The 15,998-nt window shown below is 45.4% G+C and overlaps 1 protein-coding gene across 1 annotated transcript in view; it reads right to left on the bottom strand.

Annotated features, from left to right (window-relative positions):
- Window positions 1-12,318: 12,318 nt before the first annotated feature.
- Window positions 12,319-15,998, bottom strand: part of STIL (STIL centriolar assembly protein) — a 53,465-nt gene continuing 49,785 nt past the window's right edge. Inside the window, exon 17 of the mRNA XM_040231227.1 lies at window positions 12,319-13,851. Coding sequence (XP_040087161.1) covers window positions 13,062-13,851 — 790 coding nt within the window. The 3' untranslated portion in view covers window positions 12,319-13,061. The remainder of the gene's footprint in view (window positions 13,852-15,998) is intronic.

Genomic DNA, 15,998 nt, shown 5'->3' with positions numbered 1-15,998 from the left:
GTCCAGTAATGGCTGAAGCAAGGCTGTGGACAATTCGAAGAATTGAGGAGGGGACCATCATGTTTATTTGGTTGGGTGTGGGAGCGTAATGTCCTATACAGGATCAGATTTGCATTTCTAGAAAGCCGTTTGGCTGCAAGGTGTGTGGGGGTGGGAAGGATGTGGGGAGGTCAGTTCTGAAGACAATGCAGTGATCCAAGGAAGGGAGATTGGAGAGGGGACTGGGCTGTTGCCAGGAAAATGGCAAGAGGCAGATGTAGATGACATGTATTTAGAACACAAATCTGGGGTAAGATTTGGGTTGGCAGGGTGAGGGGCAAGGAGAGATCCAGGAACCCTCTGGGTTTCTGGCTGAATTTGCCTCGATGGGTGTGTTACTCCTAGTGATGGAGGCTTGGAAGCCAAAGGGAACGAGAAGGGATTCTGCATTTGGTTTTAAATGTCTCGCGTTTAGGTACCTTGGAGGAACCGCCAGCCTGTTGGGTTATTTTACAGGGCATTAAACGACCCCGCCGGGCACCCCAAGGGCTGTGAGCAAGGAACAGGGACAGGTACGGCTTTTGTCAGCCCTGCTGCGCAGAGAGAGACGCGTGGTGAGGTGACGTTTCCCCATCCCCCTCTATTCGCGAAGCTCCAGATTCTGACCGTCTGGCGGCCATCGTGACCCGGCCCCCAGCCCCCCGCCTGGGGCTGGGGGCTCGTGACGTCTACACTCTCCCCCCTTCCAGGTTTCCGACGGTCGATGGAAAAACGGAAACGGCGCGCTGAACGGAGCGCCGCCCGAAATAGCATCTGGTGCCTGTCGGTCAGCGCACTGTCCGAGTGTCCGGGAGCGAGTGACGCTACCCGCGGCCCCGCCAGGAAATGCCACCCCTCCTCCGCGCGCCCCAAGCAGGGGCCTCGCGCGGGCGGGCAGGAAACCCGGAGCTCCCGGGCTGGGGATGTCGAGGTGGAGGGGACGTGAGGACCCAGACTTGTGCGTCTGGAGTCAGGCCCTGGGAGAAAAGGCCTGGAGTGAACAGCGAGCCCGGCTTTGGGCCTGAGGGCGTCGCGACGCCACTCTCTGACCTGTCCCCCACCCCTACCAAAGGCCGGGTTCGCCTCCAAACTTGAGGCTTTAAATTTTTTGGAAGTGTTTCTGCCTACCCCTGTCTCTGGGTACAAGGCAATCTCTGAGCTTTCTCCCCAGAGCTCATTCCCTGGAGGGATGTGGTGTGTGTGTTTGTGCCCTATGGTGAGCAGCCAGTTTATTTTCAATACATGTACATGTTGGTACTAGGTATCAGGTGCCGGCCTCAGCTTCATAACTATTAATTCAGTTGATCCTTAAAACAGCCCAGAGAGGTAGGGACTACCAGGACCTCCATTATTGTAGGTAGCCAACTGAGGCCCAGAGAGGTTGAGCAACTTGCAGAAAACACCCATCTGGCAAGAGGTGGAGCCAGTCTGCCTTCAGGCTCTGCTGCTTCCAAGGGCAGCAGAGCAAGTTCAAGAGTAAGGCAGTCTTGAGTTCCTGCCCTGCTCCCTCACTGGTCAGCTGTATGTTTCTAGGTAAATTACCTACTCTCTGAGTTTCACTTTCCTCCTCTGTGGAAGGGAGATGATAATTGTCTATACATCATACTGTTCTTCAATTCAGTTCAGTTCAATCGTTCAGTCATGTCCAACTGTTTGTGACCCCATGGACTGCACGCCAGGCCTCCCTGTCCATCACCAACTCCAGGAGTTTACCCAAACTCATGTCCATTGAGTTGGTGATGCCATCCAACCATCTCATCCTCTGTCGTCCTCTTCTCCTCCTGCCTTCAATCTTTCCCAGCATCAGGGTCTTTTCCAACCAGTCAGTTCTTCACACTGTTCTTAGGGTTTTACTTTTAACAGTGAAAAATCCAATTTGAGATGTCATTGTTTTCCTCTTTCACTTCCATATGACCATTGTCTCTATTTTGGTCCCCATTCCTTGCCTTGGAAGAACCCTGGCCTCTGCCCCCCAGTAAGCACATGTGAGCCCAGAATTCCAAGCTTGAGATGTGGGGAGAGTCATCTCCGTGCTTCCAAACCCAGTGCTGCCATCAGAATGCAAATAGAAAAGACCTCACTCATTCATTCAGTCGTTCTCAGAGTGGACCATCACCACAACCTGGGAACTTAGAAGAGCAAATTCTCAGGCCTACCCTCATGCCTACTAAAGTAGAAACTCTGAGAGTGAGGCCCAGAAATCCGTGTTCCAACAGAATGTCCAGGTGATTTCTGATGAGCACCAAAATATGAGGACCCTTGCTCTGGTTTATAAGCTTCGTCTATCTCAAAGGCCGATGTGAAAGAACTGAATGTATTAAGACAGCACTGTGTTTCCTGATGTTCTGAAGCCATTTCCCTTTCCCTGAACCCATGCTTCTTATGGGAGCATCCAGAAGACCAGAAGTGCTCCCCAGAATTATAGAGCCGATAGTGCCTGAGTGGTTTCTGTCCTCACGAGGAGAGAATCCCACAGAGCTCTGTTCAGTGGCTTTGCTCCCAGAACTGTCAGAAAAGGACAGAACAAGTGTGCAGCCACCAGCCCTCTGACCAGCAGACAGTTGTTGCTGGTCACCCAAACAGGGCCCCGGGCTTCGTGTAACATAAATGCTTATGGGTGGAACCCTCGGACAGATGAGGAGGACTTTAGGTGTTGAGCACCTGCTGTGTGTGCCTGTACCGCTCCTTGCTTCTGCTTCCCTTCTGTTACTTCATCCTCCACAATAACCCTAGTGGGCTGCTAGTGTGACCCCAACTTTAGAGATGAGGAAAACAGGCTCATCTTATCCAAGGTGATTCAGCTAGTCATTTCAGCTTCGGTCCCATGTCAGCTTGGACCCAACGTCCTTTCCATTCCTGCTGACTATAAGGAAATATTTGCTACATTGGGAGAACTACTTCAAAATCTTGTGATATGTCCTAGTTTAAATCCTTTGTGACACTAAAGAAGGTAAACAAATAGCCAAAAATGTCGTGGGAAGACGCTCAGGCCCAGCATATGAGGCAGTGGTACATATCCGGGGACACAAGAGGAACTAAACTGATGGTGTTTAGGAAGCGGCAGACACATCTGCCAGGAAGTAGGGTCATTTCCTCTGACCCTCAGTTTCTCCATCTGTAATGGGAATGTAATGGGGTGAGGAAACCACAGAATTCCTCTCTCCATTTATCTCATCACTTCTCTCTCTCTGCCTCTCATCCCTGCCACCTCTGTCTCAAGCTTGTGCTCTCTCTGTCTCTGTCTCTCCCTGGGGCTGCTCTTTTTTTTTTCTGCCCCTGATCCTTACTCCCCCATCACTTCATGGCAAATAGATGGGGAAACAGTGGCTGACTTTATTTTTCTGGGCTCCAAAATCACTGCAGATGGTGACTGCAGCCATGAAATTAAAAGATGCTTACTCCTTGGAAGGAAAGTTATGACCAACCTAGACAGCATATTAAAAAGCAGAGACATTACTTTATCAACAAAGGTCCATCTAGTCAAGACTATGGTTTTTCCAGTGGTCATGTATGGATGTGAGAGTTGGACTGTAAAGAAAGCTGAGTGCCAAAGAATTGATGCTTTTGAACTGTGGTGTTGGAGAAGACTCTTTAGATTCCCTTGGACTGCAAGGAGATCCAACCAGTCTGTCCTAAAGGAGATCAGACCTGGGTGTTCATTGGAAGGACTGATGTTGAAGCTGAAACTCCAATACTTTGGAAGAGCTAATGCGAAGAGCTGACTCATTTGTAAAGACCCTGATGCTGGGAAAGATTGAAGGCAGGAGGAGAAGGGGATGACAGAGGATGAGATGGCTGGATAGCATCACCGACACAATGGACATGGGTTTGGGTGGACTCCGGGAGTTGGTGATGGACAGGGAGGCCTGGCGTGCTGTGGTTCACGGAGTCACAAAGAGTCGGACACGACTGAGCGGCTGAGCTGAACTGATCCTTACTCTCTGTCTCTGCGCTTCTCATCTTCGCCTCCTTCCTCTTTTTCCGTCTCCGCTCCAGCTCCTGATGAGAAGTCCAGTTTCCCACAGGTACCTATACCAGCAGAGCATCCTGGGTCCCTTGTCATGTTTCTAACAAGTCAGTCCTGACAGTTATAAGCAGCCTGTCAGCTGTCCAGGGCCAGGGTGATGGGGTGATGGGGTGATGGAAAGGAGGGTAGAAAGTGAAGGGGGACGTTTGTAAAGCCACCATTTAAAGACACACATGGTCCTACTGGACTCTGTCACCAGCTCCTGAGTCACCAGGAAACACCATGGCAGGAGCCCTCTGTCCACATGGCCTGGGCCCTGTATGTCAGCTCAGGATGCCTCCCACACACAGGACAGAGCCTGATGGTGTGGTTAATTATGTGACTGACTGTTACACCACCCTAGGCTAGACTTACTCCTCTGCTCCTCAGTAGGTGTTACTGTGCAAGTTACATCACTTTTCTCTAACTCAGTTTCCTCATCTCTAAAGTGGAGGCAAAAATAACACATGATTCATAGGATTGTTGGAAAGATTATGAGATGTATATAAAGAGCTTTGCAAAGAGCTTACCACCATTTAATAAATAGAAGCTATTATTTTTTATGAGGAGTCTCTACTCCACATCAGCTCTATATTCATGCCTAGAGACCTTAAGATAGAGGCAAAGAATTACAGTGCAGTTTAATCGGTGCATTACTAGGGTGGGGTGTGCAAAGTGCGCTGGGAACAGACTGTGTGTGTGTATGTGTTTATTCAGCCTGGAAGGATCAAACTAGACTTCAGAGAACTGGTGTCTGCAAGGAACTGGGCAGGTAACAGGGAAGAGAAACAGCAAGTACAAAGGCCCGGTGTTGGGAAGTGAAGGGCACAGATGGGGACAGCAAGCCTCTCGGTGTGACTGTGGCTCCGTGGTAGATGTGGCAAGAATGGAGGGCTCTATCACAGGCCACCTAGCTCCATTAATTCATTTTATTCCACATTTGCTGCACGTCTAGTTTGTGCCAAGCAATGTCTTAGGTATACTAATACTTTGGCCACCTGTTGTGAAGAACTGACGCATTGGAAAAGACCCTGATGCTGGGAAAGATTGAAGGCAGGAGGAGATGGGGATGACAGACGATGAGATAGTTGGATGGTATCATTGATTAGATGGACAGGAGTTTGAGCAAGCTCCAGGAGTTGGTGATGGACGGGGAAGCCTGGTGTGCTACAGTCCATGGGATCGCAAAGAGTCAGACACGACTGAGCGACTGGACTGAACTGAACGTCTTCGGTGTCTGGGTGACAAAAAGACACGCTCCCCTTTCTTGGACAGCAAGTCCCTGTAGTAGGTTAGGAAACCTGGGTTCTTTCTCATTCTGTTGTTAAAAGCTATGGTGGGGGAGCAAGTACCTTCCCTGTCTGGAACTCAGTTTTCTCATCTGCACAGTGGACACAGCCTCCGCTTGTTTGTCCGTCTTAAGCAAACACTTGTGGAGCAGTAGTCCTGGGCCCTGTGCTGGCTGCAGGGGATGGGAGAGGAGGCATACCCCACTTGTGCTGCCCTCAAGGAGCCAAGGCTCACTCTTCAGAGAACAGAGAGGTGTTGAATGAAATCACCCCCATGATTGAGGGCCTTTGGCAGCATACAGCTGGGTGCTTTGCTTCTCCTGGATTCATCCCTCCACTGTCTTCTTTTCCCAGGACTGTGCCCTGGGGCCCTACTGCACGGAGTGGCAGGGGGAGAGGAGACGTGGGTAAACACCAAGTAAATTTCCCCGAGGGAGACAGGGAGAGCCAGGGACCCTGGTTGGCCTGGGACTTCCAGCAGAGCAGAGGTTCCTGCCTCAGCTCTTTCTCCTATGGTCCTTAAACATCCCTTCATTGTGGTTCCAACCACACGTGTCTGGGTTTCTGTGTTCCCTACTGAGGCCCCCAAAGACACAGACCTTGTCTGCTGTGTCTACGTCCCAGCTTATCATGGAGACAGAGCAGGAGGCACACAAATGTATGCTGAAGAAACAAGAGCAACAGAGATGGAGCTGGAGAAAGAAGTTGAAGGAGTGGGTGATGAGCTTAGAGCAGGGAGAACTGGCCAACCTTCCTGGTTCTAGAAACCAGCGCCAGAAAACATGCAAGGTAGTCCTATATGACCCTTGTAGGAGAGAGAAATTGTTCTGTGATTACACAAGCTGTGGCTCGCAGCCCCTTCCTGGGTGGCCCAGGGAATGCTGGCCTTGATGGGGGTGGGGTGCTGGACTCTCCTTGGCTCCAAGGTACTGTCCATGCTGGGGAAGGGAAGGGGAGGAGAGAGTCACAGCACACCCCACCCCTGGGGTGATTCTGGGGTTTGGAGCAAGCCACTTATCGGGAGTGACTCAGCTGCGGTCCATGTACCTGACCCCCTCCCAGCCAGCATCCATCACCTAGTATCACCATATCAAGGTAGGAGCTGGAGCTTTAGCGAAAGGAAACACAGGCTTCCCTCAATCAACCCTCTGCTCTTAGGGAGAAGGAGGAGAAAAAGGAGGGAAGACAACATGTGCTCTGAAGCCAGACAGGCCCGAGTTTAAACCCTGGTTTCACCTGTGTGCCCGCAGCCACGGCACTTGAGCACTGAGTCTAGTCCCACATAATGCTTGGGTGAAGAGCGACTGTCAGGGTTTGAATCCTGGTTCTTCACATTGGCTGTGTGACCTTGGGGGAAACTACTTAACCTCCCTGTTCTTATTTCCCACTCCCTAAAACGGGGGATACCAGGAGTATCGACCTCACACTGTTGTTGTGAGGAAGAAGTAAGCTAACCACGTGAAAGGGCTTAGAACATAGCAGATGTAGTCAGTAAATGTTAACTATTGTTCCTCAGTCTCTGAGTCATTATGGTGATTAGAGGAGAAAACAAATATAATTGTGCTTTCGTCTGTGACCTGAAGGATTGGCCAGGCAGCAGGCGAACTGTACTGACTCTGCAACAGGCAGTTTCTGATTTTCAGAAAGATCTCTAAGGATAATCCTGTCATCCTTTCCCCCTTCCCACAGCCCTGAAGCAGGATCTTGTCACTCGCGGCAGTCTCTTCCTCTGCTTCGGTCCGTTTTCTGTGATCCCGAGTACCTCTGTGAGTGTTTGCTTGTGAAGCTGCAGCCTTGGCTGCTGTTACCTCGCAGGACTGGGTGAGGCCTGACGAGACTCTGAGTAGGACGAAGATAAATGTTTGATGACTGTGATTCGGCACATGTGTCCGTGCACGCGCAGAGGCATGTTTACCATGGCGGGGTCTGCCAGAACTTTCTCTGTTTTTCCCTTTTGTTTCCAGTAGTCTAGCACAAGGCCCCAGACAGAACGGGGACATTTCAGCAGACCTTCTGGATAAGGCTAGCATACGTGGTCCCTGCCCTTAAGAACCTCCCAGCCCTGGGTACTCAACAACCAGCATTCGAGCTGGCTGTCACCATCTGCAAGAGGACAGAAGGAAGACTAGAGAAAGGGGAATGGGAAGTCAAAAGGGGGAAAAGACTCACTTTCCTGCAGGGTAGGGAGGAGTTGTGGAGCAGGGGTGCCTCTAAGCTGCATTTTATGAGCTCATAGGGCTTCAAGCTCCCGGAGGGTGTAGCGGCAAGGGCAGCAGTCGGAGCGTGTGTGTGTGCGCACGTGGCCATGTGCACACGCAGCCTTTTCCTCCCTTCATGGTGTAAGGGTAATGGGGCGGGGGAGGGGAGGCTAGGTTTGATTGTTTGGCACCTGATTTACTGACTCAAATACCACAGCATATGATGTGAACTCAGGCCGGAGTCCTGTGTTCCAGCCCAAGCGCTGTGCTTCCTAAGCTGTGTGAACTCGAGCGAGTCCCTTTTCTTGGAGCCCCTGTGTTCTCATTTGTATAGTGAGGACCAAGTAATTTCTGAGGGCCCCAGCAGCTCTGAAAACCTGACATTGCCGTTTCCATTGTGTTTTTAATTAGTTCCTCCTGTCCTCCTGGTCCCAGACCTCCCGTGAAGAGGCAGGACACAGGGCTCTTCCCCAAATCCATCCTTTTCCTGGAGCTCAGCCTCTTACCAGGAGGTGGGAAAGCAGGATTTCCTGTGAGGATGTTTTTTGTGATCCAAACAGTTCCGGTTTGGGGAGCAGAGAAGAGACAGGGAACATCTCCCAGGCCTCCAAACCCTTAAACCCCTTTCCCTGGGTTTGATGTTTTCACACTGGAATTTGAGCTCCTTAAAGGCAAGGAATGTGTTAATTCAGAACTGGAGGAAGACACATTGGTACCTTCTTCAAACAGATATTATTACTCGACATTTTGTTGGTGAAAACAGAATTTTTTCTTTTTAAATTGTTAAATAGTAGGTATTATTAATAGTAAGGAAATCTTTTCCTCATCGACGATTGTAGAAATCCTTCAAAATACTTCAAGGCCCAGTTTAACACTCTGTCTTTCCCTCTTTTCCCTCCTCTGGACTTCTATTTCTTTTTCTGCATCAACGCTTCTTATAATCACAGCATCTTAGAGATACACAGCTAACCCCTTCACCTCAATAATTCTCAGAAACTAAAGCCTAGTGATGTGAGGTGACTTGCCCCATGTCATGGAATTTGGAACAGAGGGACAAGAGGAACCCAATTGTTGCTGACTTCTAACTCAGTGTTCTTTTTACATGTATATTTTTTCCCTTGTCTGTCTTTGGTTTCCTGCCTCAGCCCCCTCTTCCAGTGCCATACCTATTCAGATCTCCAGGCTTCCCAACAAGCTGTTCCCTCTTTCAGAAACAGCACATCTCCCCCTTCTCTTCCATATTGCTCCTGCAAGATTCTGGAAAAACCTGGAGCATTCTCAAGATAACCGTCCCCCCAGCCTTTCTTAATATATCCTCACACATCATATAGTTTTATTATAAACTCTATGTCTCTGTATGGCTAATGGTTACATGTGTCTCCCCATTAGATCAAGATCCTACAGGACAAGCTGTCTTATTCATCACATTAGACTTGGCATCCAGCTCAGAGCCCAGCAGAATCAACATTAGACACCCACTGAATGATGAGGGGTAAATGAGGTGCAGGTGGGGAGAGGAAGAACAGACAAAAAGGCTGATGCTGGACTGGATGCTATGGAAGGACCAGGTTAACTCTCAAGGTGTGATCTTGGCCCAGTTATACATTTGTGTTTTGTCTCATCATGTGTACAAAGAGGTAAATGATGTCTGCCACACATACTCCCATTGGGTTTTGGTTGTGAGGATTATATGAGGAAATGTGTGGGAAAGCACTTTGAAGAGTGTGAAGCAGTCTGCAAACCTAAGACATTACCATTAAATTTATTTTGCAAGCATAAAGGTCTCTTGGTTAAACTAGGTTCTGCCCACAAGAGTAATGTCTAGAAAACAAGGGCACAGAAAAGTCTTGCTCCTCTAAATTCCTGGGGCCCTGATAGTAGTACCATGATGTAAAATCATCGAACTTCTTATAACATTAACAATGCTGGGGTTGCCTACTACAGAACTCTTGTCTCTAAAAGCAGTGGTTTCTGGTCTTGGCTAAAGGGCAGGGGGGCTTTTGAGGGAGGTGGAAATAAGGCCAGTAGCTTGGAGGTCAGCACATATCTGAAATAGCACTGGCTATAGTATTCAAAATCATTCATTCAGCTCAAGATCTGGGTCTTGTAGGAAGCTCTTCCTGAAGTCCTCAGGCCTCAGATAAGTTGCATTTCTCAGTGGCTTAAAAGGAGTTTGAGTTTGAATCTGATTACAATTTATTGTGTAAGTTACTTCCCTAAGGTCAGTCCCTCAACTATGAGGATTACCAGCTGGCGTCAGCCAGAAGGCTTAAATTTACTAAGGTGTGTGAAGTGCTCTGCACAGTGCCCTGTGAGCACGTGGTTAAGTCTTAAAAGATGGAAGCTATCGCGATGGCTCTGCTGTGTCTCCTCACAGTCTGGGTCACTGGTTATTGCATTTCATCATACGCTGTCTCATATTGTTGTGCCACTGTTTCCAGTGTGTATCTGTTTTCTCTGAAGCCTTTACAGCTGGCAAAGGCAAGGCTTATGTCTCGTATGTCTACATCCACTTCTGTGGAGCTTATTTAGCACGGGCAGGGCAAGGTAGAGGACAAGAGAGCGTAAAGCGTAGAGGGGGCGCAGAGGTTGAGTGAAGGGACATTGGATGAAGGGGGTGGAGGTGCCAGCCGGCTAGGACCTAGACTAACAGGCTCCTTTCCCAGGTAATAGAAGCTCCATTGTTTCCTTATTCCATTTGACGTAACACCCATATATCTATACACAGTGTTGTGTGGGACTGAATCAAAGAAATTCAGACAAACGTCACTTGAGAGGCAATCATCTTGTCCTTAATCCAATTTTTCCAGTACTGATACTTTTTCCAAAGATGCCAACCAAAAAGCTATCATAGATACTAATTTGTCAAATAACTTCCTAGGTGAAACATCTTCTTAGAGAACTAGAGAGGCTTCAGTAATTGTCCCTCTTCTCTGGGTGTGTTTTTAGTTTTTATTGTTGTTTAGTTGCTAAGTCATATCCAACTTTTTGCAACCCCATGGACTGTAGCCCACCAGACTCCTCTGGCCATGGGATTTCCCAGGCAAGAATCCTGGAGTGGGTTGCCATTTCCTTCTCCAGGGGGTCTTCCCAACCCAGGGACAGAACTTGCATCTCTTGCATTGGCAGGCAGATTCTTTACCACCAAGCCACCTGGGAAGCCCATTTAGTTAGTAGGAGACGTGTGTTTGAATTAATCTGCAGTCTAAATTCAATCTCCAAAACTGCTAAAGTGTCTTATGAGAAATCTTAAATTAAATGTGGTAACAGAAGTGATGGAATTAGATTTTGCCTAAAAAGTCTCAGCTTCAGGACTTCCCTGCTGGTGCAATGGTTAGGAATCCACTTGCCAATGCAGGGGACAGAGTCTATCCCTGGTCCAGAAAGATTCCACATGCCGTGGAGCAACTAAACCCATGTGCCACAACTACTGAGCCTGAGCTCTAGAGCCCGTGAGCTGCAACTACTGAAGCCTGTAAGCCAACAGCCTGTACTGCAGAACAAGACACTGCCACAGTGAGAAGCTCATGCACCGCAATGGAGAGTAGACCCCGCTCACTGCAACCAGAGAAAGCCCACGCAAAACAATGAAACCTAGTTCCACCAAAAATAAATTAGTTTTAAATAAAGTCTCAGCTTCAGTTTTCATTGTTCGGATAGTTTCTTGTTTCATGTGACAATTACAGGATTCCCAGTGATAATGGTAGAGTTAATGAGGCTGTCAGTGAATTAGCATTCTCTCAGATTTAAAAAAATAATATAAATTGTACTTACACTCACTTCTTGGGTGAAACAGATAGCTAAAATGAAACAGAATGCACTTGAAGTGGCGTTCACAATTCCATTGCTTAAAATTTCATTCTAGTGAAACCTATAAGTGGATTTTGAAAATATTTATTAAAATAACCAAAGTCCCAAATGATGACCATGGGGACAAAACACTGAGAATCACCACCAGTGACATTTCTACATCGGAATTTTAACCTCAAAGAGCAATGCAACAGGAAAATGTGCACTAACTGGTCCCTGGCTCCTGTGGAAAACAGCAGAGAGCTGTCATGCTATCACACTTTGGCTGGCTAGCTAAACTGGTTCATCAGATTATCATCTCAGAGGGCCCAAGCTGGGTATATAGAGACTGAAAGTCCATTTCTTTGCAGTTAACATCTCAAGTTTTTGTATAAGGCTATGATGTCTTAATTTAGCTTTAGCAGAAGAATTTTCTCAAGTGTCCTCAAGTGAATGAGGACACTTTTCATTTATATTCAGAAATAACAATTTAAAAGTTATTTTGTAAGAAGGTGGGGGAAGGAAGCAACTTTTGATGTACTCAAAAAGTTAGATGGATCTCAAGGACATTATGCTGAGTGAAAACCACCTTCGAGAAATTACATACTCTGATTCCATTTTTATTAGCATTCTCAAAATGACACAACTCCAGTGATGGAGAACAGATCACTGGTTGTCAGGAGTTAGAGTTGCAGGCAGGCTGTATTTTAAGAGTACAACTAAGGAATTTCTTTGTGATGATGGGACGGTTCTATACGTTGATTGTGGGGGTGGTTATATAAATCTATAAGTGATAAAATTTCATAGTGACATACCAAAAAGTAAATAAATGAGTGCAACAACTTTGAAACCTGAAAGGCCTGTGGTTTTAGTTACTAATATTACACCAAATGTCAATTTCTTGGTTTTGATCATTTACTATGGTTGTGTAAGATAGCATTGTTGGGTGTTGCTAGATGAAGGGTACACCTGAATTCTCTGTATCATTTTTGGAATTTTGGGGGAGTCTACAAAGCTGTTTTTTTTTAAGTGGACAAGGATATGCTATAATGGAGGACGAAGGAAAGCAGTCAATCTAGACATTTTTATTAAGTTCCATTAAAAAATAGTAAAACATTTGAAAAACTCACAAAGTTTATAAAACACACTCATAATTTTCTTATTCTTTGATAGCTAGTGCTATATGTTGAAATGTTACATTAACATCAACCCACAAGAGTGCAAAAGTTTACTTCCACAGTGTTTAACAAATGTGCATCTGAAGAGAATATATATATATACACCTTATATAAAAGATTGCAAGTTATTTAAAAAAAAATAAAACTTTTCCCCCCTTAAATTCAGTAAGGGTTGTTTAGCTAATTTAGTCAGGGTCATGATAACTTTATGTTCTTTTAGGTGGTACTGGGTAGATGCAAAATGCTAGAAAAACACTTCTCAAAATGTACAGTATAAAACGGAAACTCAGATTCATAGGTGAATAGCATCTGCTTATCTAAATTTATTGAAATAACTGATCTCAGGATTTTTGTTTTTTTAAAGATCCAGTGATGCTTAACAACTCTATTTGAACAAAGAGCACTTAGGCCTCCTACCAGTTAGCCACCTCAGTCAGGCCACTTGTTCAGCTCTTTGCCATAAGCTGCTATCAACAGAGTGATCCCTAGAGTGATTAGGAATTCCAAAACTGTCAAAAGGCTCTGATTTCTGTATCTTCAGGAGACGTCCCATCCTCATATCAGAAGGTGGGGCATTAAAAGTTTAAAATAATTTTGGCAACTGCCTAAGACGCTTTACATCTAAGAAGGTGCCTACTGAATTCATACTATTCATTTCCTTTAAGGTTTCAGAAGGTTTCAAACTTTCAGGAAAAATTGGAGTGTCCCTTACATTTTCTTTCTCAGGATGCTGGGTAAATTCTGCTTTTCCAATTCGGAGATTCACTGCAGGGCTTGGTTTCAGGTTCTTGAATAAGAAAGTGGGGTTTTCATTTAACTGCTGTGTTGCTTTTGGCTGAACAACTTCATTTGTAATGTTTCTCAATACTGGCGTATCTGTGTGGGTACCCACGGAGTCACAGTTGTAACAATTAGTTATCTCACCAGCATTCCTAGAAGGCTCTTTCCGGCAATCAAGTTGTTCCGCTATGTATGTAAGGTTTTGATTCACTAAATGTTCACTCTTGCCATCTGTATTGTTTGGAGGCTCCTCTTCATCTTCACTACTGTCGCTGCTTTGTATGAGTCCGTATCTCTTCATGTATTTTTTGGTTGCAAATGACATGTTGTTTGGCGAAATTAAACTAAGCCCCACTGTGCTTCTGTCTGTATTAATATGTAGAAGGCTAAAAGGTGAATCACCATTATTTTGGCTTGATCGTGTAAGAGACAGTTGTGACAGCTGATTTTCATTTAAATATTTCAGAGCTATAGCATTTGCTTCCATGCTCAAGTCCACACCATTGGGGCTTAAGCCACTCATGCCAACATTAGCAAATGACATGTAGTTTAATCCAGAGATCACTGCTTCAGGGCTGATGCATGCCAATACACTGGAAGACAGAACAGGGCAGGCCATCATTTATCTTATTCTGAGTACTAAACAGTTTTATTGTAAATATGTTTCACTTTATCAAAGTAACAAAAGGTCTTCAGCTTTAAGCTGGATGGTGCTTTTTTATCTGAGTGCTCAGACATCTAAGTCTTTATCATACAGATACATTCAAGGGATAAATACAATAATCTAGAAGGTAATCTATGATTCAAAGACTAAAAGTGGAACACAAATTAATTTTCCTAAATTAACATCAGTTACAGTTTTAAGACCATATATAAGACCTTACAATGTAAAGCTTTTTAATATTGGTAAAGTAAAACAAAAATAAACAAAAAACACAACTGACAATGTAACAAGATTTGATGCAGCTCAGAATATTACATTTTCATAGAAGAGATTCCATTTGTAATAAATGAAAAATATTAACCAGTCTCTGGATATGAAGGTGTATGCACGTGTGCGTGCATGTGTGTGTACGTGTGTATACAGTAATTTTCTTTCGTTACATATAATCCTCACTCTCTTTGGTTGGTATTATTTTATTAACAGTAATTAACTGACTTGCCTTTTCCTGCATATCATTTATAATATAGCCGCTAATTTTTACTGGTGCCTTATGTGCCGGGCACTCTGCTAAACATTGAGTGCCTCATTTAATCCTCACAAAAACCTTTCTCTGGGGGGTTATCCCTATCATGTATTTCAACCTTATTCACCATTACAACAATTCACATTTCCCTTCCCCAACTTTTCTGTTTTCTCCTGGGCGCTTATGGCTATCTATATATTTAACTCGCATTTTTTATTTATTGTCTAGCTCCCTCATGAAACCCCATGAGGGCAAGGGATTTCTGTTTCTCCTGCCACTGCAGCATCTGTGGTGCCCAGCACAAGGCAGGCATTCAATAAGTATTTACTGAATGAGTAAATAGGTATTATTATTATTATCTTTATTTTACAGTTGAGAAAACTAAGGAATAGAGACTTTAACTAATTTCCCTAAGTTGAACAGTTAGCAACTGGCAAGCTGAGGCCGGGTCTGCCTGACTCTCTTGGCCTCTATGATCACTGTTTCATGTACTGTATTTAGCAACCTGTATTTTGCTCAGAGTTTTTCTATTCCCTTGAGTCCTCTGTGTACTATTATATGTCATAATATGCTATATTATTATTATATCCTAGTCAATGAATATGCTATGACTTTCCATAGCACCCAACGAAGCAGTTCAGCTGTTTTATACAAGTCAGACACTGCCTGCATCTCTGCCCTTTGTTGTTGTTTCATTCCTCAGTCATGTCTGACTCTGTGACCCCAAGGACTGTACCCTACCAGGCTCCTCTGTCCATGCATGGGATTTCCCAGGCAAGCACACTGGAGCGGATTACCATTTCCTTCCCCAGGGGAATCTTCCCGACCCAGGGATCGAACCTGCATTTCCTGCATTGGAAACATGGAGTCTTAACCACTGGACAGCCAAGGAAATCTGGAGACTGTCTTAATAAGATGGAAGAGGTACCACCAATCTATCTAGATATATTCTTTTATGATACATTCATAGCATTAATATCTTCTGAATATGAAGTCTTTTTTCTACTTTATTTGCCCATTTCCTTTAAATTATAAGCTATTTGCATATTAAATCAGATTTGTACATATTAAAAATATCTAAGTATAATATCTACAGATATTATTAATGTAAATAACATGAAAAGGCAAATAAAAAGTTCTAATTCAGGCTTCCCTGGTGGCTCAGTGGTAAAGAACCTGCCTGCCAAGTCTGCAGGAGACACAGGTTCAATCCCTGGTCCAGGAAGATCCCATATGCCGTGGAGTAACTAAGTCTGTGTGCCATAACTACTGAGCCTGTGCACTAGAGACTGGGAGCCATGTATCGTGCCCATGTGCCAGAGCTACCGAAGCCTGTGCGCCTAGAGTCTATGTTCCACAACAAAGGAAGCCACTGCAATAAGCCCGCACACCACACTAGGGAGTAGCCCCGCCTGACACAGCTAAAGAACAGCCTGAGCAGCAAGGAAGGCCCGGTGCTGCCAAAAATAAATAAACAAATTTAAAACAAATTTCTAATTCAAAATGTTAATTATTGAGAGATTTGTCTGGTGGTCCAGTAGTTGGGCCTCCAC

The sequence above is a fragment of the Oryx dammah genome, unplaced genomic scaffold, assembly GCF_014754425.2.
Source record: "Oryx dammah isolate SB20612 unplaced genomic scaffold, SCBI_Odam_1.1 HiC_scaffold_28, whole genome shotgun sequence".
NCBI lineage: Eukaryota > Metazoa > Chordata > Mammalia > Artiodactyla > Bovidae > Oryx > Oryx dammah.
Note: the sequence above shows the minus strand (reverse complement) of the source record. Positions and strands in the feature narration are given on the sequence as shown.